General features: G+C 55.4%; 1 protein-coding gene across 1 annotated transcript; it reads left to right on the top strand.

The window, feature by feature from the left end:
- The first annotated feature begins 4,410 nt into the window (after window positions 1-4,410).
- HS1BP3 (HCLS1 binding protein 3) lies at window positions 4,411-25,797 on the top strand. Its single transcript, XM_019756132.3, has 7 exons — window positions 4,411-4,563; window positions 7,613-7,778; window positions 11,372-11,579; window positions 11,906-12,113; window positions 19,831-19,985; window positions 21,307-21,442; window positions 23,553-25,797. Exons 1-7 carry the CDS (start codon window positions 4,532-4,534, stop codon window positions 23,809-23,811), a joined length of 1,164 nt encoding a protein of 387 aa, XP_019611691.3. The 5' UTR covers window positions 4,411-4,531; the 3' UTR covers window positions 23,812-25,797.
- The last annotated feature ends 567 nt before the right edge of the window (window positions 25,798-26,364 follow it).

The raw sequence follows: 26,364 nt of genomic DNA on the forward strand, positions 1-26,364 counted from the left end.
CAGGAAGCAGAAAATATCAGATTTAGATCCCACATTCCATGCATTGTATACAATTATCCACTGGAGCCACCTAGGAGCATGAGGGACCCACAGAGGCAGAAAATGGGATTGCTCTCAGGGTCGGGGTCATTTTCATGGGGAGCCAGTTGCATGCTTGGCTGCGGTGTATACTCAGGAACCCTGGGGCCAGGAGTGAGGCTTATTTGCTTGCAAAGCACTGATGACAGGCGTGCTGCCAACTTCATCAACAGTGGAAGTCCCCTTCTTTACAGTCCCCCACCTGTGCTGCCCCTGGAACATACGTGCTTCGTTAGCCCTCGAGGGCTGTCTTCTCCACGGGCCCTCACGGTGGGCCAGCCTCGCTCAGCACCAACAGCTTCTTACCTATGATCCCACATCAGGGTCTCCAGCCCAGGCCTGCCTCCTGGAGGGTCAGAGCCACAGATCCAGACAAGTCCACCTCCCAGGCCCTCAGACACCACCTGTCCAAAACGGAACCCAACACCCCACCAAAAGTGTGTCCCTTCTCCAGATGTCCTGCCCCAGAGAATGGTACCACCATCCAGCCATTCACAGGAGCCAAACATTTTAGTAGTGGCATCTTAACTCCCCGCCCCGCCCACATTCACTCAATTTCAGGTCTTGGCCAATTCCATCTCCTGTCTCTCTCGCTCTCTCTATCCCTGTGTCTTTATCTCAACCTGGGGAGCCCTCACCCTAGTTCATGACACCATTGTATCCAGTCTGGATTGTTCTGCAATTCTGCCCACCTTCTTGCCTCCAGCATCACATGCTCCAAACCACTGTCTACAACATAGCTGGTCGGGCCCCTCCTATGTTCACAGCCCTGCAATGGCCTCAAGTTGGCCTCAGGGTCAACGTGAAGCCTTTAGCCTGGTGCACTCCTGCCTGTCCCTTCCCCTTGACCTCCCTTCGCCCCTCGTTCCCTGAATTCTATGATCCTTCTTGTCTCCGGGCTTCATACATGATATTCCTTCTACTTTGTCCTAGTCCTTCTTATTTCTTCAGGGTCACCTTGAACTTTGGCCCCTTTAGAAAGCCTTCTCTGACCCCCACCCCACCGCAAGTATAAGGGCAGAGAAGCTCACTGACGGCAGGGATGTGCCTTATTCACCGTGTGTGCTTAGTGCCCAGCATGTAGTAGTGTACGTTACATAAATGAGTGTGCGATGTGACTGCTCATCCCGTGGGTCCTTCCCGGGAGCTGCACTGTGCTAGACTCTGGGGGCACTGAGGCCCACACTCTGTCTGCCTTCCTCTGAAGTGGGGCATGCCAATCGAAACGAGATGGACCGCTTGCTACCATGAACCTTGCCCTCCAGATAGACAGGCAGGTGGGCAGGCGGAGCAGGCAGTGCGCTGGGTCTCCTGCAGAGCTTCCATTCTCCATTCATTCACACATCCATCTTTCTATTCGTTATTGCTCATCTTGTCTACAAACACATTTGAAACAAATCTAATAAAGCACATGAGTCTATGTATTTATTCAAGACATACATTGGGGAACCTGATTCTATTTTCAAAACTTTTTGCTGTAGGATTTCTTCATGAAAATCTGACTCAGAACAGGTAATAACCATGTTAGTCATGATGGTGGTGGTGGTGGTGATGGTGGTGGTGGTGGTGGAGTTGAGGTTCAGGAGACACTCTTCTGCTCCTCCTGCAGGAGGTTCAAGGACACGATCCCGTCATGCGTTCTAAGCCCTAGAACTAAGCGCTAGCTTCTGCCATTGTCACAGGGGTTTTCCATGGAGAGAGCACAGAATAGGGGCAGGGGGTTTGTGTGTTTCCAGTCTCAGATTTTCTTCTCCTGGGCCACTTGGCAGGTGACATGACCGCTACGTCTCATCCCAAGGAGAGGCGAGTCTACTATGAGAGGGTCTACATCCTGCATGCCTTTACCGCTAAGCCCCGTTTCAAGGAAAACTGGCCCCAGCTGTGGCCCCAAGGCAGCTATCAGAGGTAGGCCAGGCAGTAGGAAGGAGCCAGAACCTTGAAAAGGGGACAGGAAAGGGGAAGCTGGAGGCAGCAGGTCCATGGGCACACTCTGAGAGCACAGGGTTGGATGGAGTGTCCTTTCACTGAGAAGCTTCAGAGCCTCCACAGGGCCTGGAACAGAGGCCCAGCTCAGTAGATATTATTGAATGAGTGAATGAATGAATGAATGAAAAGGCCATGAGAGAGAGAGGAGAGTAGTTTTGTGATGGAGTCCAACTAGCAGCAGAAACAGAAGAGTGTTCTGTCTTTTTATAGTTGCCACACATTAGAGCAACACAAACAGTCACACTGATTAAATGTCACTTTGTGCCAGGCCCTGGCTAAGCATTTCACAGGTGGTTGCGAAGAGGTGGAAAGTTTGCTGACCAGAGTTCCGGGGTGGTGGGCATGGGGAAGGGGGACTGCTTCTTTGGGAAAATATAGTCAAGCAGAAGCCCCACCTCCTCTTCCCTGAGGGTGGGGAGCAGCTCGGGGAGTGGGTGTCCTTAGGAAAAGAGGAAAAGTAGGTGTCCAGGAAGGTACCTGGAGAGGCGGGTACCAAATAGAGGGGGTGGGGGTGTTAGCAGCTCTGTGAAAGGGAAGTTTGGGGCGACAAAGACGCTCCTTGACCAAACTTTAGATTCCTCTGCGCTCTCTCCTTCACTAGGCCTTGACCTTGACCCCCGACCCCCTCCCTCTTTGGCCTGCCTGGTCCAGTCTTAGTAAGAATGCTGCTAAGTCAGTTTAGAGAGAATCCCTTTCTTGAAATCTGATCACCCTGGGTATCTGATCAAGTTCCTCCTCCCTCACCTTTGACATATGAGTCCTTGGCCTACCTTCAGCAAGAATCCCCCTACCTTTGCTGTCTCCTCCCATAATTTGTCATCGCTGACCCCCACCCTGCTCCTTGGCTGAAAATCCCCACTTGTCCTTGCTGCGTTCAGAGTTGAGCCCTATCTTCCTGTTGTGATAGACTTGAATAGTCTTCCTTACTGTTTTAACAACTGTCAGAATAACATTTCTTTAGGAAGGGAGAGGAAAGACACAGTTTTCAGCAGCTTTTGTTGGGAAGGTCCCTTTCACCTCTTTCAGGAAAGCCACTGGAGGCCTCTAGAGTCAGGTTGCTGTTTCTTTAGCTGATGCCTCACAAGGGGGTATAGTTTTATTCTTTGCTGGGTTATAGATCACCTCATTTGACCCTCCTAACATCTCTCCGAGCATCCATTGAGCCATGAGCACTGGATGCACTGTTTCCCTCACACTTTCCCCCAGGGCAGGGGACCAAATAATTTATCCTTTGAACTAGGACAGTCCAGAAATTCCTAAGAGTGAAACAGGCACTGTTACTGAAACTGAGGGTCCTTATGACTTTGATAAAATTTAACTTCAAATCCTAGCACACATTCTCTCTCTCTCTCTCTCTCTCTCTCTCTCTCTCTCTCTCTCTCTCACACACACACACACACACACACACACACACACACACACGGTGCCAAAAAATGTACACACATTTTAAGAGTAAAACTGTGTTAAAATTGTAATACTCAATATACACTGATAACAAAAGATGAATACAAGTCACGTTTGACTTCTGCAATTACAAGAGGTGCTCAAAGTGGTTCCCATCAGCGTCCAGATACTTCTGGTTACAGCGAACCACTGCTTGAGTAACACTGACCAAAATGTCCACTTGTATACATTTTTTTGGCACCCCCGATATAGATAGATGATAGAGATATAACCCTTAGAAACCTAATCTTTCCTCTAGGTAATCAGCAGTCTGCAGGCAGCCTAAGACAGTCACTGGGACGTTACTAATGATGACCACATCTCGCCCTAGGACCGCTAAAGATAACATCTTGAGCTAAGTGACGTGTCAGCTTCTGAGCCCTAGGTAGAACTCCCTGGCTACTTTCCCAAGAAACCAGACAGAGGGACGCTGGTACAGACCTCAGAACTGTCCTCAAGAGCTGAAGAAATGACTTATTACCTTTACGTCACCTCTGACCAATCAGCTCCCAGCACGACCCCAACCCCCTAACCCATAGGGTCTTGTGATTTTGCCCTATATAATCTATAAACTACACACCATCTGGAAGCTCCGGCTTTTGAGCATTAGGGCTTTTGACATTCGCTTCCTATTTTCCTGGGTGGCACCATTCATAACAAAATAGCCAGTGTTTCTCCACCGTAATTCTGTGTTTAGTGTTTGGCTCTGCCCGCGCAGGGTGGACAAACTTACTAACGATGCCGGGACAACAGGCGCAGATCAAGACTTTCGGTTCCCAACCGGAAGGCCTCGCTTTCCTCGCGCCCCGCGGGAACTCCGTGGGCCCTGGACGCTTGGTCTGGCACGGGAGGGCGTGGAAGGGCCGCGGGGGCGGGGCTTCCAGAAAGGCCTGGAAACGCACCTCGCCTCTGGCCCAGCGCGGTGGCCACTAGGGGGCGGGCAGAGCGCCCGGGGCGGGGACTCGGCGACGCCGGCGCCCGTGGTCCCGTGACTGGTCGCGCCCCTCCCCGAGACGCCGCCGTAATGCAGTCCCCACCGGTTCTCGTCACCTCCAGGTGAGCCAGACCCCCGCGCCTGGCGCCACGTCTTGCACAACGTGGAGTCCAGGTGCTCGCGAGCCGTGACCCGGCGCCCGGGCGGATCAGCAGGCGGAGGGCGGCGGCCCCGGACCCGCGCCATGTCGGGCCAACCCTGCGCTCTGACCATTTGTCTAGGCTCGGCCCCCCATCGCTGTACAGGAGAGGTGGGCGGCATCGAGTGTCGCTGTTCTACAGCTGGGGAAACTGTGGCCCCTAGAGGGTAATGAGCTCAAGACCCTGTGGAAGGGAGCCCTCTTCTCCTCTTCCCTGCCGACCTGCGTTCATTTCTTTTTGGCCCCCAAATCCAGTTCTGCATCCCTTCAGTGTTCACCGTGTTCCAGGCCCGGTGCTTAGCCCTGGGGACCAGACCAGTAAATCGGACAAGGCCGGATCATGCAGGGAGAGACACTGCGAGGAGGGCAGCCCTGCCGGGCACAGGTGCTGGGTGGGGTAGTAAGTTCAGGTTGCCATGGGAAGGCAGTGCAGGAATGTACCCAGGGTTCTGGGAGCGGGCGAATGAGGTCATGCCCTGCAGGAAGAGTGGACTTTAACCACTGAAGGGAAGAGAGAGGGGCAGCCCTCAAAGAGGTAACTCAGGAGAAGTGAAGTTATAGCAAAGACCTTGGAGGGGGCCCTGGGAAGTGGAGGATGCAGTGTGGGCCCACCCTGGCCCAGGCCTGAAGGACCCAGTGCAAGATGGATCCTGGAAAGACCGGCGTGGACGTGGTTTTACTCTTATTTCCCCCCTTTTAACATCTGTAAAGTGACTCACTTCAAGTATTTTCATATACTCTACCCTTGTCCCCACTACACAAAACCTTGGGCAAAGATGCCAATTTTATTACGTAAATGAATGTGTTACCCAGCTCAGCGGCTATCTTTCCAGCAGTAACTGAACTTCCCTGTTACTTCAGGTCTGGAAAACCAGGAATCTTTATGTAAACCCTGATGTGAGAACCTGCGTGGTCTCTGCATGGTACAGGGAGGTTGTAGATCTTCTCTTCATTGGCAGCGGACATTTGCCCAGTGCCACATAAGTCACCTCCCCTTGCTGAGCCTCGGTGTCCTTTTCTGTAAGAACGAGCTTTGAGATTGGTAGGTATGAGCAGAGCTCTCAGCAGGCAGCCTTCTCAGCAACTCACAGACCGAGGGGGTGTGATTGATACTGGCTGCTTGGGAGGGGCTTTCCTCACTGCCCCACCTGCACAGGACTTGTTCTCAGACGCAGGTGCTGGTGGGGAAGGCCAGGTTTGTGGTGCCCGTTCCTTCTTGCTCATAGGCACCAGGAAACCCAAGGGGCTGCCAGCAGGGTCAGTGCAAACACAAGGCCCAGCCTCCCATCTCCATCACCACATGGAGTCCCACCTTCCTTCATCCAGCAGATTTTTATTGAGGGCCTACTCTGTGCCTGGTACGGATAGGAGGTGCCTACTCTGCCTGGTCAGCAGGGAGGTGGGGAGCTTTGGGGAGCTGCCTGGGAATGAACCCTGGCTCTGCCTCTGACCTGCAGAGACCCCGAGCCTGTCTCTACTGTCTCCCTGTCTTTAAATGAATCTAAGTAGCAGTGCCCTTTTGTAGGGCTGCGGGAGGCCGAGTGACTTAGACAGGTGAGGTCCTTAGAACAGAGCCTGCAATGGTGCCAGCTACTGTCACACCCACCTTTAACCTTTAGTCTGGCTTTACTCTCCCACACGCCTAACAATAACACCCATGTGTTACACCAGCAGCAGCACGGTCCACACTCTGTAAGGCCAGGGACGCTTAGTTGGTTACTGGTGAAAGGAAAAGAGAGCCGATTTGTGTGGTGTGTTTTTGTCTCACGTACATGTACATAGGGCTCATTTAATATCCGACTGAAGGCAGGACCGCCTGGGCCTCCTAAGTGATTCGTACTTACGCTGTGCCTTGTACCCATGAGGTGTTCGCGTGTGCACAGGTTTGTATGGTCAGTGAATGTGTATACACACTTCATGTATAGGCGTATGGTGGCTATCCTCCCCGTTTGGTGATAAATGGCCTCACGTTGGTGACTGTCACATGCCCAATGTGGAGTTAGGAGGAATCTGTCTGGAAGGAGTACCGGGGACAGGGTGTCATTTAATGGATTGGGATATAATTCCAGAGAGGGAAAGAGCCTTGCTCCAGGCGCAGTTCTGGCCGGCCCCTTGCCTCCCCCTCAGGGCCCCGCCTTTCTTGTGTTCTGAAAGTCCTGCCCAGCCCCTGGTAGGTCTTCACCTTGATACCATTTCTGGCACGTCCTGTCATAGGTGTTTGTGTGACGTAAGGTTGCATGCATGGGTCTGCCTTGCCCTTACTTAGGATGAGAATCACATTTAGCTTTTTTCCTAACTTCAGAGAAAACATTCCATAACTTCTTTGCCTTGCATATCACTCAGTGTGTTTACGTAGCATTTGCAAAGTCTCCAAGAGCGGCAATGTATTGCCGAGAATCCCCTCAGGGCCTCAGACAGCAGCCTTCTCAGTGCCTTGCAAGGGCCCCTCAGTGCCTGGCTGGCATCCAGCGCCCTTTCCATCTCCCCACCGCCACCCCAGGCAGGTTCTGTAGCAGCCCTGCGACCCTCTGGTCAGCTGAGGAGTTTTGGCTCCTTCGAGATTCACGGCAGGCTTTCATGCCTGCATTGTGTGCACAGGAGCCAGGCACTTTCCTTGGTGTGAACAGAGCACCCAGGATGCTTTCCCCACAAACCCTGCAGGAGCTCAAGTGCTGAGTCTGTGTAAGACACTTAGCTGTCTGATTCTCCACCAGCCCCACTTTCTCTGCTCTCACCTGTTTTCCTGCTGGGAACAGCCCTTTGTCCCTGACCAACCCAAAGACAGGTCCCAGGCCCAGGAAGCCAGGCTTTGTGAGGGGCTGGCATGTGGCAGGGCCGGTGGCCTGGAGCCGTGACCGTTGAGTCTGGCCAACGAAGCAGCCTCGCACCCAGGCCGAGTTCCTGCCTGCGTTTCGCTCGAGAAGCCTGCTAATTGGAACCTGAGCTTCCTTTGCCTTCTTTCCCTTCGACAGGCAAGTTCAGAATGTCCATACGGGCCTCGACCTGAGCGTGCCCCAGCACCAGGAAGTACGGGGCACGATGATGTCAGGCCACGTGGAGTACCAGATCCTGGTGGTAACCCGGCTGGCTGCGTTCAAGTCTGCCAAGCACAGACCTGAGGATGTCGTCCAGTTCTTGGTGAGCTGGGGAATCTGCCAGGAGGACGGGGGTCAAGGGTGCCCAGGATCCAGGGGTCCACGTGGGCAGGCATACCTGCCACCAGGGTTCGAGTAGCATCAGGGAGTGGGCACTTCAACACTCGCTCAGGGCCTGGGCGTGCCAGAGCTTGCTGATAGTAAGGAAGTACACAAGTAAATCGATGCTTGCAGTCCATGGGGAGAGAGACTTATAAAGAGACAGATATAGGCAGTGACAGGAGCACACGTGTCTGTGGGAGTGTAGAGAAGAAGCACCTAAACCACCACAGAGAAAGCGTTCTGGAAGACTTCTCGGAAGAGGTGAGGACCGTGCTGTTTTAAAGAGCAGCTGGAGCTAAGCGGCAGCAGAAGGGGAGAGGGTGTCCCTGGCAGAGGTCACAGCCTAAGGAAAGGCATGGAGGCAGAAACGGTGTTGTGTGGGGACCTGTGAGCCTGGATGAAGTGACAGAAGATGAGGGCAAGACGGGCAGAATCCAGGTCATGGAAGGTGTGTAGGGAACCTTGCTTGTCTTGCAGCCAAGGAGGGGTTTTAAGTTGGGGAGTGACATGGTCCTGTTTGCCTTTCACTGGCCGGTCTGGCTCGAGAGTGGAGTTGGATTGGAAGGAACCAGGCAGGGGGGTGGCAGCTCAGTTACAAGGCTCATACAGTAATGCCCCGGTGAGCGCTAGGAGCAGGCCGGCAGTAGTCAGTACGGAAACGAGGGACAGAGCTGACAATCGTTCCGAGACACCATGCACATAATTTGCTGACTGACTGCTTCCACTAACTGAAATCAAGAACACTGGTGGAGGGGCAGGTCTCGGGAAGGGTCAGGTGTGACGTGTCCACCGATGGGTACACGAGGATGGAGTGAGGACAGGTCAGGTAGGACTGGGAGGCATTGGCTTGGAGGTGATGTTAAAAGTCTGGGAGTGGATGGAGTGGCCCAGAAAATGGACGTGGAGTGTGGAGGGAAGGACCGAGGGGGAAACGCCAGGGACATCACAGCCCAGGGACAGTTATGGAGAAGGAGGAGCCTCCTGGAGTCTGAGGGAAGAGAAGGGCGCATGATGGAGTCAGGATCTCAGGGAGCACTGAGTTACAAGAAGGGCTGCGGGGGGTGAGATCACGATCTCATTCGTTTAGTATTTACCTTTGGCTTCTTGTAAAAGGAGAGACGGGCCACAGGGTTGTTAGGTAAAGGTGAAATGAGCAAGAGTCTGCAGTCCAGACAGGAGCAACCGGCTGCAGGTTTGCACAGAGGGAGTTCCCATCTCCTGGCAGCCGAGAAAGGAAGGGAAACAGGGAATTACCTCACTCTGGTGACCTCTGAGAAGAGACACCAGATTGTAAAAGAGAAAAAGCTTATGGCACAAATCTTTCATTAAAGGACATTCAGCACATTGTGGGAAGTATCTAAAAGAGCATGATGTTTTTCATTTGCTGTTTAGACTGACTTTTGGTGAGAACCAAGGAGTAATGCCAGACAGGTCCTGGCCAGTGGTAGTTCTGGGTCTGCTTTGCTCTGTGGGTGGCTTGCAGCGCCTGGTGATCTGACTTGACCCAGAGTGGAGCTCAACACAGCCAAGCTTTCAGGGTCAGGAACAGAAGAGGGGGACCATCTGATGCATGACGGAGAGGCAGCGTTCCGGGAGCCCTCGAGGCGTGCCCCGGCCGCCTGCTCCATCCTGTGCAAAGGCCCAGCCTCACATGCGAGGGTGTGTGTGAGGATCTTTAACACCCCCATGCTTCAGGCCAATGCCACTAATTTTCCTAACCAGTAACACCCGTGCCCTGTGGGGTGTGCATGTGTGTGCACAGGTGAGGGCAAAGAACACATTTACTTCCCATGGGCTGTAGGAATCTCTTTGTAGATTGATGATTTAGCTTAAAAAATAAATGAATGAGCATTTTGCATCCTACTCCTGAAAAGGACATACATGTTTTAATATAAAGTGAATTTAATTGCTAACCACAGGTTAACCAGCCTCTGGGAAAGGCCGTGGTATTTGCTTGGGGTTTAGCAGACACCCCTACCTCTGCTGGCGGTGCAGACACACACTGATGTCAGAGGGATAGGGGTGGTGATACTGTCTGCCGACTCAGCGGGCCACCAGTTCATGGGAGTTCCCACCCTCAGCTCACGGTGCCTCTCCCTTAGCCTCCTCTGGTCCAGAACCCAGGTCCTGGTGGCTCCGTGGGCCCGGCTTGCGTGGAGCAGTCAGGCCAGCAGAGGGCGCTCGGCCCCCACCTGGCCGGCTCTGCTGGGTGGGGCTTCTGGCCTTGAGTTCTCAGGACCACCCTGGGTGGGAGCCTGCACCACCTTCCTAAAGGCACCCTCTTCCCTTTCTGTGAGGGCTGTTCTCAGGGAAGCTCCGGGGCCAGGCTCTTGTGTTGACAGCTGCAGGCGGCAGTGCCCTGTCCCAGATGATCCCCATGGGCAGTGCCCGACATCTCCCAGTGAGCCAGCCACCTGCCTCTGGAACTCTCACCCCTCACAAGGGGTGTGCCAGGACTGTGTGCTCCAACACAGCTGTACAACAGGATTGCCTGGGGTCCCGTGTGAATGCATCCAGATGCCCTGCTGTCCATCAGCGTGTGCTGTGGGCATGGCCATGGCCTGGGAGCAGAAGTGGCAACATCCATGTCTTCGTGCTCACTCCCACAGACAAGTTGGGGAGACAGGCCCGGCATACCAGGAGAGCACAGAGGAGACCAGGACCGAGGGAGGACGCTGGGCTGTTGGTGGGGTGTGTGCTGCAGAGCAAGTGAGTCTTCTTTGAGTGCCCACATTGGGTTATACAGACCACAATGACAGCACCAACCACTGCTATGGCTGCTCGCCCACATGAGACCGAGACATGCTGGGGTGACCCCATGCAGAGTAAACATGCGGCAAGTGCTTGCTACGTGAACAAGCAGTCCCTTAGCTGCCTTGGGAATCCTGGGGAGAGGCTGAGAGGAGGGAAGCTGAGTGCTGCCCCAGGGTGACTCAGATGGCCGGGACCACCTTCTAATGGCCAGTGGAGCTCTGGCCTGCTTCTCCGAAGTCCTGGTGTGCAGACAGGTCCTGGCTGGTAGCAGAAAAACTGTGCAATACCTGGCTCTTCTCCACCTGGGTATTGTAAGGACTGGCCCCACTGCTAATTCATGGGAGAATGATCCAGAGATCCACGCTGAGAAAGGAAGATGACCTAACTGCTGACCAGACCATGAGGTCATCTCGTAATGCACAGAAGGCCTAGAACGGAAGCAGTGGCCATGGGCTCCTGTGGTCTGGGGTCTCTGTATCAAATGTCTCTGTCTGTACCTGTGACAGTGCCCAGAATGTACCATGATTGCATCTTTCCTTTGGGCCACTAAGACTTCTGTAACTGAGCCCAACTTTGCCTCGGGGACTTAAAGAACGGAGCCTGAGGCAGGGAGCTGGGCAGAGGGTCAGGAGGGCGGCACACCCAAGCCACACTCCTGGGGCAGCCGGTCCTGGGCGAGGGCTCTGAATACCCTGACTCTCACGGGACCTCTGGGTGGGGTGCAAGGAGAGCATTCTCTTCACTCCTCACTCAGGAAACTGTACATTTCTCTCATTCCAGGTCTCCAAAAAGTACAGCGAGATTGAGGAGTTTTACCAGAAACTGAGCAGTCATTATCCACTGGCCAGCCTTCCCCCACTCCCCAGGAAGGTCCTGTTTGTTGGAGAGTCTGACATCCGGGAAAGGACAGCTGTGTTCAATGAGATTCTGCGCTACGTCTCCAAGGATGCTGAATTGGTCAGCAGCCCAGAGCTGCTAGAATTCTTAGGTACCTGAGGTTCTATCCCAAATCCCTGAGGTCTCCCCTTGCCCAGGGCTAGGCCTTGATAGGCCCTGAGCCTTAGACGTTCAGGAGCCGCGGCCTCTGCTGTGCTCAGAGGCTCCCACTTGGAACCGCTCCACTGTAGGCTTCGCTGGCACCCACTAACCCTTGGGGGGCTACAGGAGGCACTTGGAGCCCTGGCTGCCCCCATCCACTTAGACCTGCGTCCTGGTCCCAGAACTCCACAGGAAGCTAGGTCCTGGGTGTGGTGAGGCACCTCCCTGTCCCCTGGCACTTGGGTGTCAGATGCCCTCTTTCTTCTCCCTCCACAGGCACCAGATCCCCAGGGACTGCAGATCTCACCAGCAGAGATGTCTCGGTCCTGGACACAGACAGTCAGGCAGAGGACGATGAGGAGGCGTTTGACTTCTTCCAGCAGCAGGAGCGAGCAGAAGGGCCACTCATCCCCAGCCAGAAAAGCGAGGATACAGGGCCGTCCTCAGAAGAGGAGGAGGCACTGGACCCTCTGGGCATCATGCGGTAGGTGTCCGTGCTGGGGAGGGCCCCCTTCAGGCTGGGTCCAGGCTCTGGGGACACCTCCTCCCTCCCCCCTGGGAATCTGAGAAGACCCTGTCTTTCTCGGCCATCACCTTGTATGGCCTGGTATGCTCGGGGAACCGGCTGTCTGCTCACCTTCCACATTGCCCGTATCTGTGGGGCTGGGCTCAGGTATCGCCTGCCCCTCCCTGGTCACAGGGTGGTCCCCCACTGCCACCCCCCGTCTCTGCACTGAAGCCTAGCAGAGCTGGCCTGAACACAGCCAGCCAGCCCACCAGCCTGGCTTCTCCGTGCAGCTCATCCCTGGCAGCCTGTGACATACAGCATGTGACTGGGGCTCCCTGGGTCGTGTGTCACTGTCTGTAAAACGGGTATTTACCTTGGCCCTGCCTCCCCACAGGGTGGTTGTAAGGCTCCCGTGAATCACGTGTGACCCATGAGGTGTCAACGATGTGTGATGCAAGGAATATAGTGAGCCTGGGGTGCCCTGGCCGATGGAGTGTTTTCCTTTACATGTATCCGCATACACGTGCACACATGAGCAGAGACGCGTGCGTGTGCACAAACACGTACACTGGCTGGAGAAGAGGCGAGCCAGCTGTGGTCTTGGTCTCTTCTGGATGGTGTCCTGCTTCTGCCACGTTTCATTCCTTCTCCGTTCCTTGCCCGCTGACTGCCTTCACAGCTGCTCCTGAGCCCACACAGCAAGGCCCACCCTGTGCTGGGGGAGGGGCTACAGGCGAGATTAGACTGGAGAGCCAGACATTCGCTGCTAAGGACCCCCGCAGTGGGCATAGGCTGAGGTGTTTCGGCAGGACCTCCCAACTAGAAGGAGATGAGAGGGAAGCAGACATGCTCAACCACCCCACAGGCCTCACTGTTTCCTCTTGGCCCAAACGTGCAAGAAACAAGGTGGGAACTAATATTTCTTGAGCACCTACTTCAAGCTGGGCATTGTACTTGGCACACTGTGTCTCATTGATGCCCTGCAAGCAGCTGTTCTTATCCCATTTTACAGATTAAATAAACTGAGGCAAGTAACTTGCCTCAGATCAGACAGCTGGCAAATAATGCTGCTGGGATTCGAACCAAGTGTAAGATCCTGCACTGTGGAGCCAGGCTGCCTGGGTTTCAATCCTGGCTCTGCCATTTACCAGCCATGTGTCCCTGGCAATTTACCCCTTTTCTTTAGTTTTCTGAAACAAAAATAGGGTAATAATAGTACCTATCTTTGGGGCTCTCGTGAAGGGTAAGTGAGTTAACATGAATGTTGGTGCTTAGCTCTTCTCAAGGACCCATCTTTCTGCCCCATCGCTCAGACCACAGACCCTGGGTGACATTCTCTGTGCCACGATGAGACTGACTGAAGTTCAGTCAGCAGGTGAGGGAGGCCTGTGTTGCAGGTCCTATTCCAGAAAGGGATCAGAGCCGATGAGAAATCAGGCAGGGGCAGCTTTACAAGAGAAATAAAGTCCTGAAAGCACTGCCCAATCTCCACATGCCTTCCCTGGTGGGATGTGAGGTGTGGGCACAGAGGGTGGGGATGAGGGCCATGGCATGGCTGCCTGCGCTGCAGGGTGGTTATGAGACGAGCCTAGAGAGGAAGAGGATTCATCCTCGGAGGGGCCCCGGGTGCTCAGGGAGACGGGACCGGAGCCAGGGGTCCGGTGGCACCTGGCACCCAGGATCAGGCCCCTCCCGGCTCTCCACGGCCAGCCTTGTCCTGGAGTAGGGTCAGTGGCCCTGTGAGAGAACAGCAGCAAGGATGGCCAGGTTATGTCCTCAGCCAGGCACGGCCTGCAGGCCCTTCTTGGGCTTTCTTGTGAGGATGGGGCTTTGTTTGAACTCACGCTCTCTGCTTTTGTTCTGAGTTGCCAGACTCAGTGCCAAGCTGAGATGGACCTTGGTAGTTTGTGCCAGCCTTTGGCTGAAGCACATGCTTAGCAAAGCGGCTCCTTTTTTGGGTAGGAAAATGCTCTTTAGGGATGGCAAGGGCTGCCTTGAATTTCCTACTTGTTTCAGAAGCAGATTGTGGGGAGCTGTGTCAGCTGTCCCGGGACCACCTGCCCCCCAACACCATCCCTGGCCTGCATCCCAGGGGTCTCGCTCCTGAATCCTAGGAAAGCTTAAGATCCTCTGCCAGTTTTTCATTTAGTGACCAGTGTGACACTAGTCAGTGCTGTCACCTCATCAGGAACAATAACAACATTTTTTGAGAAATTATTAAGTGTTGCAAACTGATTAGAATTTATGTGAACAAATATTTCCTATTCTACTTCATTTTTCTTAAAGGTCACAATGCACCAAATTGCTTTTCAGGTCCACTGTAGGTCTGGTTTGGGAAGTGGTGCCCTAGGAAGCTGACTGGCATGATCTCATTTTGTGTCTAAGGAAGCTGAAGTTTGGAGTCAAGTAGTTCATATAAATTCATGCAGATACAGATGGCAGAGTCAGGATTTGATGCCACCCACCCGTGCTGTCCCTTGATTCCAGTCTTTCAGCAGTCCAAGAGGTGGCAGGGCCCTAGAATTATCCCATTTCACAGATGGGGAAATCGAGGATAGAGTTGAGTGGGGATTCGACCAGAGCCTGGTGTGCTGTGGCAGTCACGCCTTGAAGTCAGATTTCTTGTCCTCTCCAGGGACACCCAGGTAGGCCTGTTGACTTTCTTGCAGCACCGCACACTCCGTCTTTTGGTGGGGAACATTCTGTTCTTTGCAAATGACTCTGCTTTGCGTGTGTATTTCTCCATTCTGAGTGCCGTCAGTCCCTCTGCAGACACTGCAGCCGTGCTGTCCCAGCGGTGCCCGCACGCCACCCCCAAGCGCCCGTCTGGCTCTGGCTCTGCCTCTGGCTCTGGCGTCGGTCCTCCCTGCGGTGGCCACAGCAGGGCGCTGTTGCTCCACTGCAGGGCTGCTGGAAGGGTGGGAGCCGGCAGCACAAAGCCAGGAGCAGGACTCGCCTGGCTTTTCTTTGTCTTTTAAACCTGGTTTTGATTAGGGAAAAGACGAGTAACTACATGATTAGGAAGCCTTAAAGGTAGAAAAAGCCCTTACCCTGCCCGTCCCGACGCTCCGCTCTCCTACTTAGGGGATTTTTCTGGGTCCAGGTCCCAGCGCGACCACGTAGCTGCATACATGAGCGCGTGTGCCTTTTGTACTGTTTTTTCACTTAGTGCCCTCTCATAGTCGCTTTGCACGTCGTACATAGTTCTCGTATTTAACTTTCTATTTTAGAGACTTCACAGTTCTGAGAAAGATGAAGTTCTACGGAAACAGTTTTGCCTTCTGCTGGAAATACTCTGCTAGAAACGTGTCTAATTATAACTTGAATAACATATGATTAGCACATAAAAATTGTAAACAGTTAAAAGTCCTTTTGTCATGAAAGTAGACACTTTGGGGTATTCGTGTTTTATTAGCAAAATGGGATTGTGTCCCGTGTGCCGGTCCATAATTTGCTTTTGTTGTTGTTTAAGTTTTTGTGCTTGGTCTTTCCTTAGCAATCACCAGACTGATCCATTCTTACTCTGTGCTCCCTGGTCCATCAGTCAGTGTGCTGTAAATGGCATTGCCTGGCCCCTGCTTGGGGGCATTGTGTTTTCTGTAGGTGTTTGCTATCACAGGCACTGAGGAACTTTTTCACGTACAGAGTGGTTATTCTATTGCGCTCTCCCCTAGATGCCTGCCCCAGAGCAGGGTCCCTGAAGCTGCTGCCAGGGGCGTTGGCCGTACCACCTCAGTGAAGGGTTCTTTATGGACTTCATACCGTCTGTTGGGGAGGCCTTTTCATCCCCTGCCTACCCACAGTGCCCACTGCCTTCCTCCTCTTCCCCTGGTGCTCAGGGAACCCTCCAGACCCCCTGTCCCTGAGGACTGTCACTCAGCTTCCCAAGGGACAGGCTGGTTCCTGTACAAACACACTTTCCTGTAAGGCTGGGCTTCCCACACTCTGCTCAGAGAACTGGAACCAGGGCCCAGTGCCATGGCCTTGAGTGAAGAAACTGGACATTTCTTTGGAATGCAGAGCTGGGCAGTGTGTCCTCCAGACATCTTGGTGGATGCTGATGGGGGGGGGGGAAGTGGGGATGCCAGGACCATAGCCCGAGTGAGCAGCCTGCATCCATGCTCACAGGACATATGAGTGACAGGAAGAATTGGGCTTGGAGACCGAGTGACTCCCTTCACATATGAAAAGCCTGACCCTCTACCTGAGGTCAGAAATCTGGCATCATCCTAGACATGCCCCTTCTGCTCCCTGATCTCGTCTCCCCCTCACACAGGGCTGCTCCCCCGGTCCAGGCTCTGGGCGTTTCTCCATGGACCATGAGCAAAGCTTCCGCGGGGACTGGGTTCCCGGTCACACCCAAGTCATGCTCCCACAGACCCCTCTGCCTGAGTCACTCCTCCACGCTTAGCCCACCCCAGTCACGGCCCACTGCTGCATCACCTCCACTAGGAAGCCCTCCTCTGTGCTCCAGCTGTCCTGGAATCAGTGTTCTGTGTGGTAATAATCAGGTTATGTGTCTGACTGCTCAGCTGTGCGTTCCTGGGGACAGCGGCAGGCCTTACTCATCTCTGTGCCCTCATCACCCACACAGGCTCCCGCACATGGGAGGTGCTGGGTCAGGGAAGGCGCTCAGAGTGAATGGATGAGCTAGCGATTCACAGAACAGCTGAGGGGCGGGATGGAGAGACCAGCTGAGGTGACTGAGCGAGCTCTGGAGGAGGCATGATGGGGCAGAGGGCTTTCTAAATGTGGGTCCATGTCTCAGGCAGATGCTGAGAGTCCCTCTCTCTCCACTCCTTTTCCCCTCCTCTCGGGATGGGGGGGAGAGGGGTGAGGAGAAATAAGTCTGGATAACAGCTGCACTGTCACCCTGTCTAGCCATCTATCTGTTCATCTGTCTGTCCTTCCTTTCTCCTTCCTTCCTTTCTACTGCCATCCATCATCCATCCATCCATTTTTTCATTTGATATTTACTGAGTATTTGCTCTGGACCAGGCACACTACTGAGTCCAGAGACTGAAGTTTGGGGACCAACCAGGACAGGACCCTGGGGCTTTTAGCCATCAAAGCTCCATATTTCTGCTTATTCTGTCTGCCCCGGAGATGGTCAGGGAAGAGTCAGGGAGATAGAGGATGTCCCAGGGTCGCTTGGGGTGGAGCACACAGATGGTGCCTGATGGCACACCCCTGTGTGCTATAGTTTCACTGTATTTCAATTCAAGACAACAGCAGATCACAAACATCTCCAGGGAGAAAAACAACATTCATTCAATTTGAGAGGAAAACTCCCATAGCAGAAAAGTCCGGCCTAATCTGTGCTCTCAGATCCAGAACTAGGTGTAAGAAGGGACATCACTGAAAGCTCTGCGTGGCTTCTCCAGCGATAATTAATCACATTGGTTCGCTCCCACTTCCTTTGTTCTTCAGACGGTTTCCTTTTCTCAGTGCTTCCTCAGATTTCTGGTCCATGGGAAGCCTCTCACTCACCCTGCTTCAAGGGGCCCGTTTGCTGGGTAGCACGCGAGTTTGCTTTTCCCAAGAGCTGTTTCAGGACCAGCTAAGTTTCTGGGTTGTGGACCAGCGGGCAGTGGCTGCAGAGTGGCAAGGCCCAGCCCTGCCCTCCTGGGGAGCTGCCTCCCTGGGTTGGAGGCTCTCCGTCCTTCACTGCTGCAGTCCCTGCTGGACCCAGGAGCAGGGCCAAGCGAAAGGTAATTGAGGGCCAGCAGTGGGCAGAGCCGGCAGGCCCCAGGCTTGTCCACTGGCCCCCAAACCTGACTGATCCTCAATTGCACGGGGACTCAAGCACAGCTTCCTGGACCTGCCCCTGGGGTTCTGATACCGTCACGTCTTGGCTGGGGCCATCTCCAGGTGGCCTGCCTCCAGAGCCATGGCCTGTCTTTGAACCCACTTCCCGGGGGTCGGTAGAGCTGAAGTGACTCTGCCTAATCAATGAAATAAAAGAGGGAAACAGCCCAATAAGAGTGGCCACCCTAATTCAATGTGTGTGAGGGGGTACAGCTGAAGTTTCTGGAAAACACTTGCTGTTAGGATGGAGTCCAGGCTGCTGTCACCTTCCCCAGCATCACAGGCAGGGCCTGAAGCTGGTGCCAAAGTGGAGGCATGTCCCTGGGAGCCTCTGATGTGAGCCCATCTGGCTGGTGCCTGGAACAGAGAAAGAACAGGGACTGGAGTGCGTGGGGCTTCCTGGCACAGCCACAGCCCCTGCCACTGAGTCTCTGCTCTCCCTTGCGGCCTCCCAAATATGCCACAGTCCCCCTAAGCACAGCAGGGTCGAGCCTGTTATTCCACCCTGTCCTGTGTCTCCTGCCTGCTTGTGCGACACTTGGAGGTGGCAGGAGTAGATGACTGTGAGCATGCCTGCCCTCACTTCTTGTCAGGGTCACCCTGCCTGCTGTGTGGGCTTGAGCAGACTCCTAGCTTCTCTGAACCAGTTTCTTCAATCTGCCCAACAACAGAGAGCCTATGGCCGAGGCTTCGGCTCTAATCGCCCAGGTGTGCTCTGTCCTGTGACCTTCCTGCAGGTAGCTTCCCCCCATCTCAGCTGGGAGCCTGACATCCTACCAGGCCCCTACATCCAGACCGTGGGAATGGTCGCCTCTGGGCACCCTCCCCTCCCACACGCCGGGCCGTCCTGCTGCTATTTTTATCTGCTGCTGGTTAATCTGTGCCAATGTTTGGGGGTAGAACCAGCCTCTCGGCGCACTTTAGCCACATAGTGTTGCCAGCATGAGCTCAGACGGTGACCTTGGTCCAATGGAACTGCCTGCCAGGAAGGCAAGCAAAGCAGAAATCCTGTTTCCGATAAAAATTCTGGTTTGCGGGAGCCTTGAAATGGCTAATTTAGGCATCAGCCCCAGGGATTGGATCACCTGTTAAACTAAAACCAAGTGTATTTACTGGGGTGTGACTTACAGTGACGTGTGCACATCTGCAGCTCTCATGAATGTTTACGTGTGCCCTGCGTAACCACCACCCGGACCAGGAAATGAAGCCCTCCCACGGCCCAGAAGCTTCCCTCCTGCCCCCTTTTTGTTTTCCGCAGCAGTGTCTGGTCCAGAGCAGGACCTGGACCACCTTAAGGGTGACAGTTGAGTGGGGTTCTGAGTAGCTGAGAGGCTTCCTGAAGGACGTAGGGTTTGCTCAGTGCGACTGAAGTGCTTTCTAGGTTGATGGAGGTTACACCACTCAAGGGATGGGGAAATGTATGTGGAGAAACAGGGAGCATTTACCGCAGCTGCTTTGTGCTCTCCCCTGGGACCAGGCCCTGAGGTTTGCAGCCTCAGACTGCATCCACACCCATTTGCAACTGGCGTGGAGCGTGGAGTGACTCTGCGTCTGGGCCCAGGGGGTGCTGAGGTCAGGCCGCCCCCACAGCCTCTGGGCGGACAGTGCGTTCTCTGACCTGTGACCATGCAGGCTGTCGGCCTTGTAGTCCAGACGCCCACCTGTCCCCCCCTTACGTCCCGACAGCAGTGGTTTCCTGGGCACAGGGCTTGTCCAGTCCAGTAGCAGGGTCTCACCACCTCCAGTGTCAGATCCTTGGAAAATTCCTTCTGGACACAAGCTCAGGCCCACCCAGCACTTGTGTGGGTCTGACCAGGCCACCTGGGCCAGCTGGCGGGGCTGTCCAGAAACGTCCTAACCTTGAGTTTTGTCTGTGATTCTCCAGCTCCAAGAAGCCCAAGAAACGGCCTGACGTGGCCGTGAAGCCCAGACCCTCGCCGCGGCTCACCATCTTTGACGAGGAAGTAGACCCTGACGAGGAGCTCTTTGGCCCAGGCAGGAAGCCCCAGAACCCCGCAGAGGACATGCTCCACAGAGACCGTAAGTAGTGCCCCTGGGTGTTCATCACGCGTGGTGTCCCCTCGGTGACCCGACCGCCTGTGAGTGGCTTTGGACCTGCCACACGTGAGCAGTCTGGAAGTCTGACATGATACAGACTCACTCATGGAGCTTTTCTGCTGGAGAAGTCTAGTCTCATGCCTCCTTTCCCACAGCCTGGAACATTCTGGGGCTATATGTTATTCCCATCATCCGTTGAAAGGGGAGGGTAGTTTTCTCTGTTGCTTTGAGAAGTGTGGATTGGGATCGTCGTGACCAGACGGGGACCCCAGACGCCCTGCGACTGTAGGGTTGGTTTGTGACAGGAGGTTTTATGTCACCTCATAGATCCCATCGGAGGATTCTGTACAGAAATGGAAAGGGGAACACTCAGCAGCCTGAGGACTTCTGGACTTGTCCCTGAGTCTGACCTTTCCTCACCCTGCCCAGGCCCTCGTCCAAGGCCAGGAATTGATGTCACCCGTTAATTCCAGCCAGCACTTGGTGACCACCCACCAAGGGCCAGGCTTTGTGCTGGGCTCGAGAACATATCCCTGAGTAGGCACAATCTGGCCTCAGGACCTCTCAAGGGAGACAGTACATCTCCTGACAATTACAGGGTAGCCTGAATCTGTAACAGGTCTGAGCAGAACGTCGTGCCTGTGGGGACACTAGGGAAGGCTTCCTGGGGTGGGTGTCCAGTGGGGGCTCCTCTCAAGCTGGATCCTGAAAGGTAAGCGCATTTGCCTGGCCTGCTGAAGAAGGCTATTCCAGGTGAGGAGGCTGCGATCTCCTTTCCTCGAGGGCAGCTTTGAGCAGCGGAGATGAGGAGAGGGTGGGGATAGACCCAGGCTCCTGGAAGGCAGGGACTGCACTTAGAACGGAGTCAGCTCACCACTGCTCCCCGCAGGCAGCAGCCCCTGGCCGGTGGTTGGCGCTCAGTAAGCGCTTATTAGAAGTCTGGAGTGTAGTAATGAGGGCTGAGTTTGGGTCATGGGGAGGCCGGCACATGAAGAGGCTTTTTCCTCCTAAAAGCAGGGGAAAGACCACGAGGGCTTGAACCGAGTGATGCCATCTGGTGACTGGCCCAGTCCAGAGAGGTGGGGGAGGGGCTGGGGACACCACGGTGCAGGCCCCGCCCAGCTCCTGTCCCTGGCCCCCACCTCGCCCTATTCCTGGGGTTCTTCTGCACTCGGCCTGTCCCTTGCTCGCTCTCTCCCAGTGGGGCCCGGAGACCGGGCCAAGGCGTCTCTACCTTACACTGCAGGCCGCTGAGGGTGGGTCAGGACATCCTCTGATCACTCTGCTGCTGCCCTCTCCACAGCCCTGAAGTTGTTTGATGATCCTGACCTCGGTGGGGCCGTCCCCCTGGATGACCCCTTATTGCTGCCAGCCGCCTGTGAGAGTGGAGGGCCCACGTCCCGCGCAGGCCACAGGGAGGCCTCTGAAGATCTGTTCAGGTACCACCTGTCCCCAGCAGTGCTTTGCCAGCTCCGAGAGTGGCCTGGACAGAGCCAGGGACCTGTCCCAACATGGGATCTTTCACCAGCCTTGGCCTTTGAGGGAGGGAATCCTGGCCCTGGGAAGGCAGGAGCCTGTGGGTGGGAGCTGGCCAGGAGGCAGCAGTGGGGATTGGATGAGGGGGCGGGGTCCAGCAGCTCAGACGTTTCTAGAAAGAGAGAACTGTGTGTATCTAAGTCTTTTTCTTTTCCTTCCACACTCACATTTTGTTTATGTAAAGAATAATTATATAATTGCAAGAGCAAGTATAACTGGGATAAACAGGTTTGGGAACAAAAACAACTAACTCTTGGCAACGTGCAGCCACTCAGAAGGAGCAGAGGGCAGATGTGCTGGACAGTGGCTGGTCGCCAGCAGGGTCCCATCTGCTGGTTTTTCAGAGGAGGGAGTGAGGCTTACCTGTTACGTGGAGGGCAATAGGCAGAACTTGTGCAGAAGTGATAGCCACTGCTTGTGGAGCGCTTGCCGTGCGTCCCACAGCATGTGGGCCCTTCCCATGTGATTGTATTTTATCCTCACAACAGTCCCGTGGGTGGGTGCTGTTACATCCATTTTATAGAAAACAGAGAGTGTGGGAGAGGTAACTGGCCCAAGACCACAGCTCCCAAGTGGCAGAGCAGGATTGGAACCCAGGTCCACCTGCCTGTGTCCTGTCCTCCCCACCCCGTCCAGGACTCTCCGAGCATTTGGAGAAGGAGAGGCTGGGACATGTGCCTCCCTCCCCTCCCCCACTCCACAGCCTGGGGTTTCTGCAGCGCCCCGTGCTCTGAGCGTGCGTGGCACTGTGCATCTCTCCATCACGTCACTCATGCCCCCTAGAATGCAGGCCATGCTTGGCGATTTATAGGAAGCTGAGCTGTCTGTCTCTTTCCAGGAACAGTTTCAGGGCGCCGAGGCGTGCAGTCCCAGGAGGCTGTCATCTGCACCCTTGTTAGCAGCCACAGGCGATTACACAGCCCTCGAAGCGCCCGCCGTGCCTGAGTCACAGGCCGGCTTCTTGTCTTTACATCTCCCCATGGCCCCTGGCATCTGTTCATGTTCCTGTGTCCTCGCCCCTGACATCACAGCCGGCTGGGAGAAGCCAGGATTGTTATTACAGGTTTAGGAGAAAAACTGAGGCACAGGGAAGCGGGGTACAGGGTCAGCCCTGGGGAGTGGCAGGGCCCAGCGGAGCGTGTCCCCCCCCGGGGAGCCTCTGCTGTCTCCAGGACTCAGCTTGTCCCAAGGGGGCAGTTCCAGTGGGATCTTCCTAAATCCGTGACCCCAGCACTCGCAGACCTGAGTTCTACAGAGCATCGCTCTGGGGCGTGTTCAAAGGTGCTGCCTTCAAAGGGCTCTGTGGCCAGATGGCCGGGGCAAAACCAGTGGGAAGCAGGACCCTGTGCACGTGATGGCTTGAAGAGGAAGCACCACACAGCATTTCATGGCGCTTGTGGACCTGTTCTAGCCAGGACTCAGGAGCCCAGGTGGAAACGGGTGCTCATGCTGCCCTTTGTGTCCCAGATGAGACAGCCCCACCCCACCACAGAGCCCCTCATTTCTTCTCGCTCTGGCTGAACTGGGTCAGAGGAGAGCTCTGCTTCTGAAGTCAGACGTCCTGGTTTCAACGCACATGCTCAGCGTCATGTCAGGCCGGCCCCTTGGCCTCCTGGGACTTGAGTGTCTGCATCTGCAGGGTAAAGATTTGGCCATGCTCCCCCCAAACCACATAATGTGTCTAAAGTGCTTGGCACAGAGCAGGGGCTCCTTATCTGGCAGCTCTTACTGTTATTTCTTGAGGATTGAAGGAAAAGTCACCTAAAGAGGCCAGTGTCTGTCGAGGGGGGCCATCTGCAGAGCAGCTCCCCGGGGGCCATCTGCAGAGCAGCTCCCCGGAGGCTGCTGAGGGGCAGGCTCTGCCCCCACTGTTTTGCGGGCTTGCAGGGAAGGGAAGCCTGTCTTTCAATTCCTTCCCTGGGGCAGGTAGTGGAAGGGCAGGTTGGGGTTGGGAGGTGGCCTTGCTCGTTTTGCAAGAGGTCATACTCAGGGCATCTCCCTCTGGTTCCCTAGAGTTGAAGAGGACTTGGATCAGATTCTGAACCTGAGGACTGAGACCAAACCCCAGCCCCAGCCTAAGCCCAAACCGCCAGTGGCAGCTAAGCCAGTGCTACCCAGAAAGCCAGCTGTTACCCCCAGAGCGGGCCCATCTGAGGCTGTGGCTGGGCAGCAGAAGCAGCAGCCGCAAATCCAAGCCATGGATGAGATGGACATCTTGCAGTACATCCAGGACCACGACACATCTGGCCAGGCCGCTCCCAGCCTCTTCTGACCCGCCCACCCCTGTGCTGGCCCTGGGCCAGCAGCCCCTGTCCTGTGGTGGGGCATGTAGCGAGTGGGGACTGTGCCCTGCAGGCCAGGACCTCTACCTCCAGGGAAGGAGGGTGGAAGCCCAGGTCTCCACCCCTGTACTACCCTGTTCCTTTCTCTCCGGCCTGGGGGTCGTGGAACCCTGCAGGGCGCAGAGAGGTCACCATAGGAGTTGGAGCCTACTTGTCTCAGCCACATGCAAGTGGAGGGGAGAGCATGTGGGGTACCTTGCTAACCAGGAGCCCAGCCCCCAGGATACAGTGAGACAGGGGTTACCCAGGGAGGCTCCTTGGGGCAGGGAAACTGTGCCCACCAGCTCTGCCAGCCCCAGCACAGGAGGGAGGGGCTGCCATCCTGAGGTGGGTTTGGTAGAACCAGTTTCTGGGCAGCATGGCTCCTGGGGCCTGTAGGCTTGGGGAGGGTCCCCCAGGACAGGGATATTGAATGGGTACCTGGGAGAGCTTGGCTGGGTGGGATGTCCCTGAGCTGCCTTTGGTTACCAGGTGCTAAGCAGGGTGCTTTCCCATCTGTTCAACTTAGAGACCTCAGGCCCAGCCTCCATCTCTGTAGTGTGCACGGCCTGACAACCCAGGTCTTCCTTCCTCTCTTCCTTTCCCAGGGAAGGCCTGGACAGACCGTGGCCCCCTTGGGCCTCTGGCCACAGGGCCCGTATCTGCCATTGCAGATCCAAGCAGAATGGCCACAGCATCCCCCAGGGCTCTGCCCGGGCCTACAGCCTGGAGGATCCCTTGTATTCAAATGGACCCAGACAGAATGCTCTCCGGCTGCTGCTTCGAAGGCCTAGTCTGTCCAGTGGTGCGTGCTGCCAGGCTCCCCTGTGCTCCAGGTCTGGACTTGCTCGCCAGCCTTTCACTGTGGGAGTGGCCTTCCCAGGGAGAAGGAACCCTGTGCAGGGCAGGGCCAGTGCCTTACACTTCTGGACCCCGCACGCCTGGCACACGGTCTGGGCCTGGCACAGTACTCAGGAAATTCTCAGTGAATGAATGATTTTAATGGAGCAAAGAATGTCTCTTTTTTAATACATTCTTCATGTGCAGACCTAGTTTTTAATGAAAATCACTCTTGTTCCTTGGTTTGTCCTGCCTGACAGAGGCATTGGAAAGGGAATTGGGACTCAGACCCCAGACCCTTTTCTGATTGGGACCAACAGCCAACCCTGGGGGAGGCCTCCCTAACCCGGGCTAAGTGCTTGCTGCCAGGACCTGGGCTGGGCAGGACCTGTGCCAAGACCTGCAGGGTGGGAGCACTCTGTCTAATCCGTCCTGCGTCCCACTCACCCTCGTCAGCTGCCCAGTCCTGAAAAGGCTGCCCCGCCTCCCTCCACCTGTGCTAGGGGGACAGGAAAGAGGCAGCTCTGGGGTCTGAGAGCTGAATTCCTCTTCTCTGCCTTACCCAAGCTTTGAGGGCCCCGTCTCCCTGGCCCTGAGCTGGCTCTGGGACAGCCTCAGCCCCAGGGACCAGCACCTGCCACTTGCATTCACTGCCAGGCCTTCATGCCCCACCCAGCCCTGCCGCCCTCCCTTGCTGACTGCAGGAAGGAGCGAGTGGTGAGGTGATGGGCCAGCTCTGCCTGGGCTCTTTCCCACCCTGTTGTGTCCTCTGCGCCCCATGCCAGTTCCCTGGCCCTCCGTTGATGCCTGCCTCCCCCCACCACCTGTCACCAACGTGTGACGTGGGAGCAGAGGGTGCAGCCAGCAGGTGCCTGGTGCCCGTGGGGGGCTGGTCTTCTGGCGGGGGTCACAGACGGAACCTGCCCCTCTGGTGTGGGTTCATCCACTGTGGCCCAGTGCTCTCTAGACAGCTCGGCGAGGATGTGCACGTCCCAGGTGCTGCTCCTTGAACTGTGGCTGTTTGTCACTGCAGGTCTGTGACCTCCTCGCGAATTGATGACACTTTGTCATGCAGTAAAGCCTATGTCAGTTACTCATTCCAGCATTTGTTGGTGGCATTCTTTTCTGTGTTAAGGATGGTGGAGTGAGGGGATTATCTCTATAACAGTGGGCCCAAAGAGAGGAGCTGCCCTTGAAGGGCCCAGTGTCTTTGGAGGCTCTGCCTGGTCTCCCAGGCTGCTGCACAGTAGAGTAGGGTGAGGGCAAAGGGAGAATTCCACTGTGTAAACTGAGGCAGAGGAACCGGGCGCCCAGGCCCAGGGGGAGTCATCCGGTCAGTAACTGCTCAGTCAGACCTATAGGGGATGAGGACTTTTCCCTTCTTCACCTGCAGTCTCCTCCACGTGGGGATGGGTCCAGGCCCTTTCAGCTCTGACACCAGAGGCCCTGTCTATCCGGACACAAACCTGCCCTGGCCTCCACACTCCTGCCCGAGCCCAGATGCTGTTTTGTGCCCAGAACCCTGAGGTTCTGAGCAGACGGTTCTGCCAGCTGACGTCCCTGGGAGCCAGGGAGGCCCGTGCGGGGGTGGTTGGAGCTGGCCCACTTCCCCCACCACTCAGCTCTGGCTCTGTAGCTAAGCTCAAATTGGGGTCTTGGCTCCC

Source organism: Rhinolophus sinicus, chromosome 2 (genome assembly GCF_057876585.1).
Source record: "Rhinolophus sinicus isolate RSI-liver-muscle chromosome 2, RSI-T2T, whole genome shotgun sequence".
Lineage (NCBI taxonomy): Eukaryota > Metazoa > Chordata > Mammalia > Chiroptera > Rhinolophidae > Rhinolophus > Rhinolophus sinicus.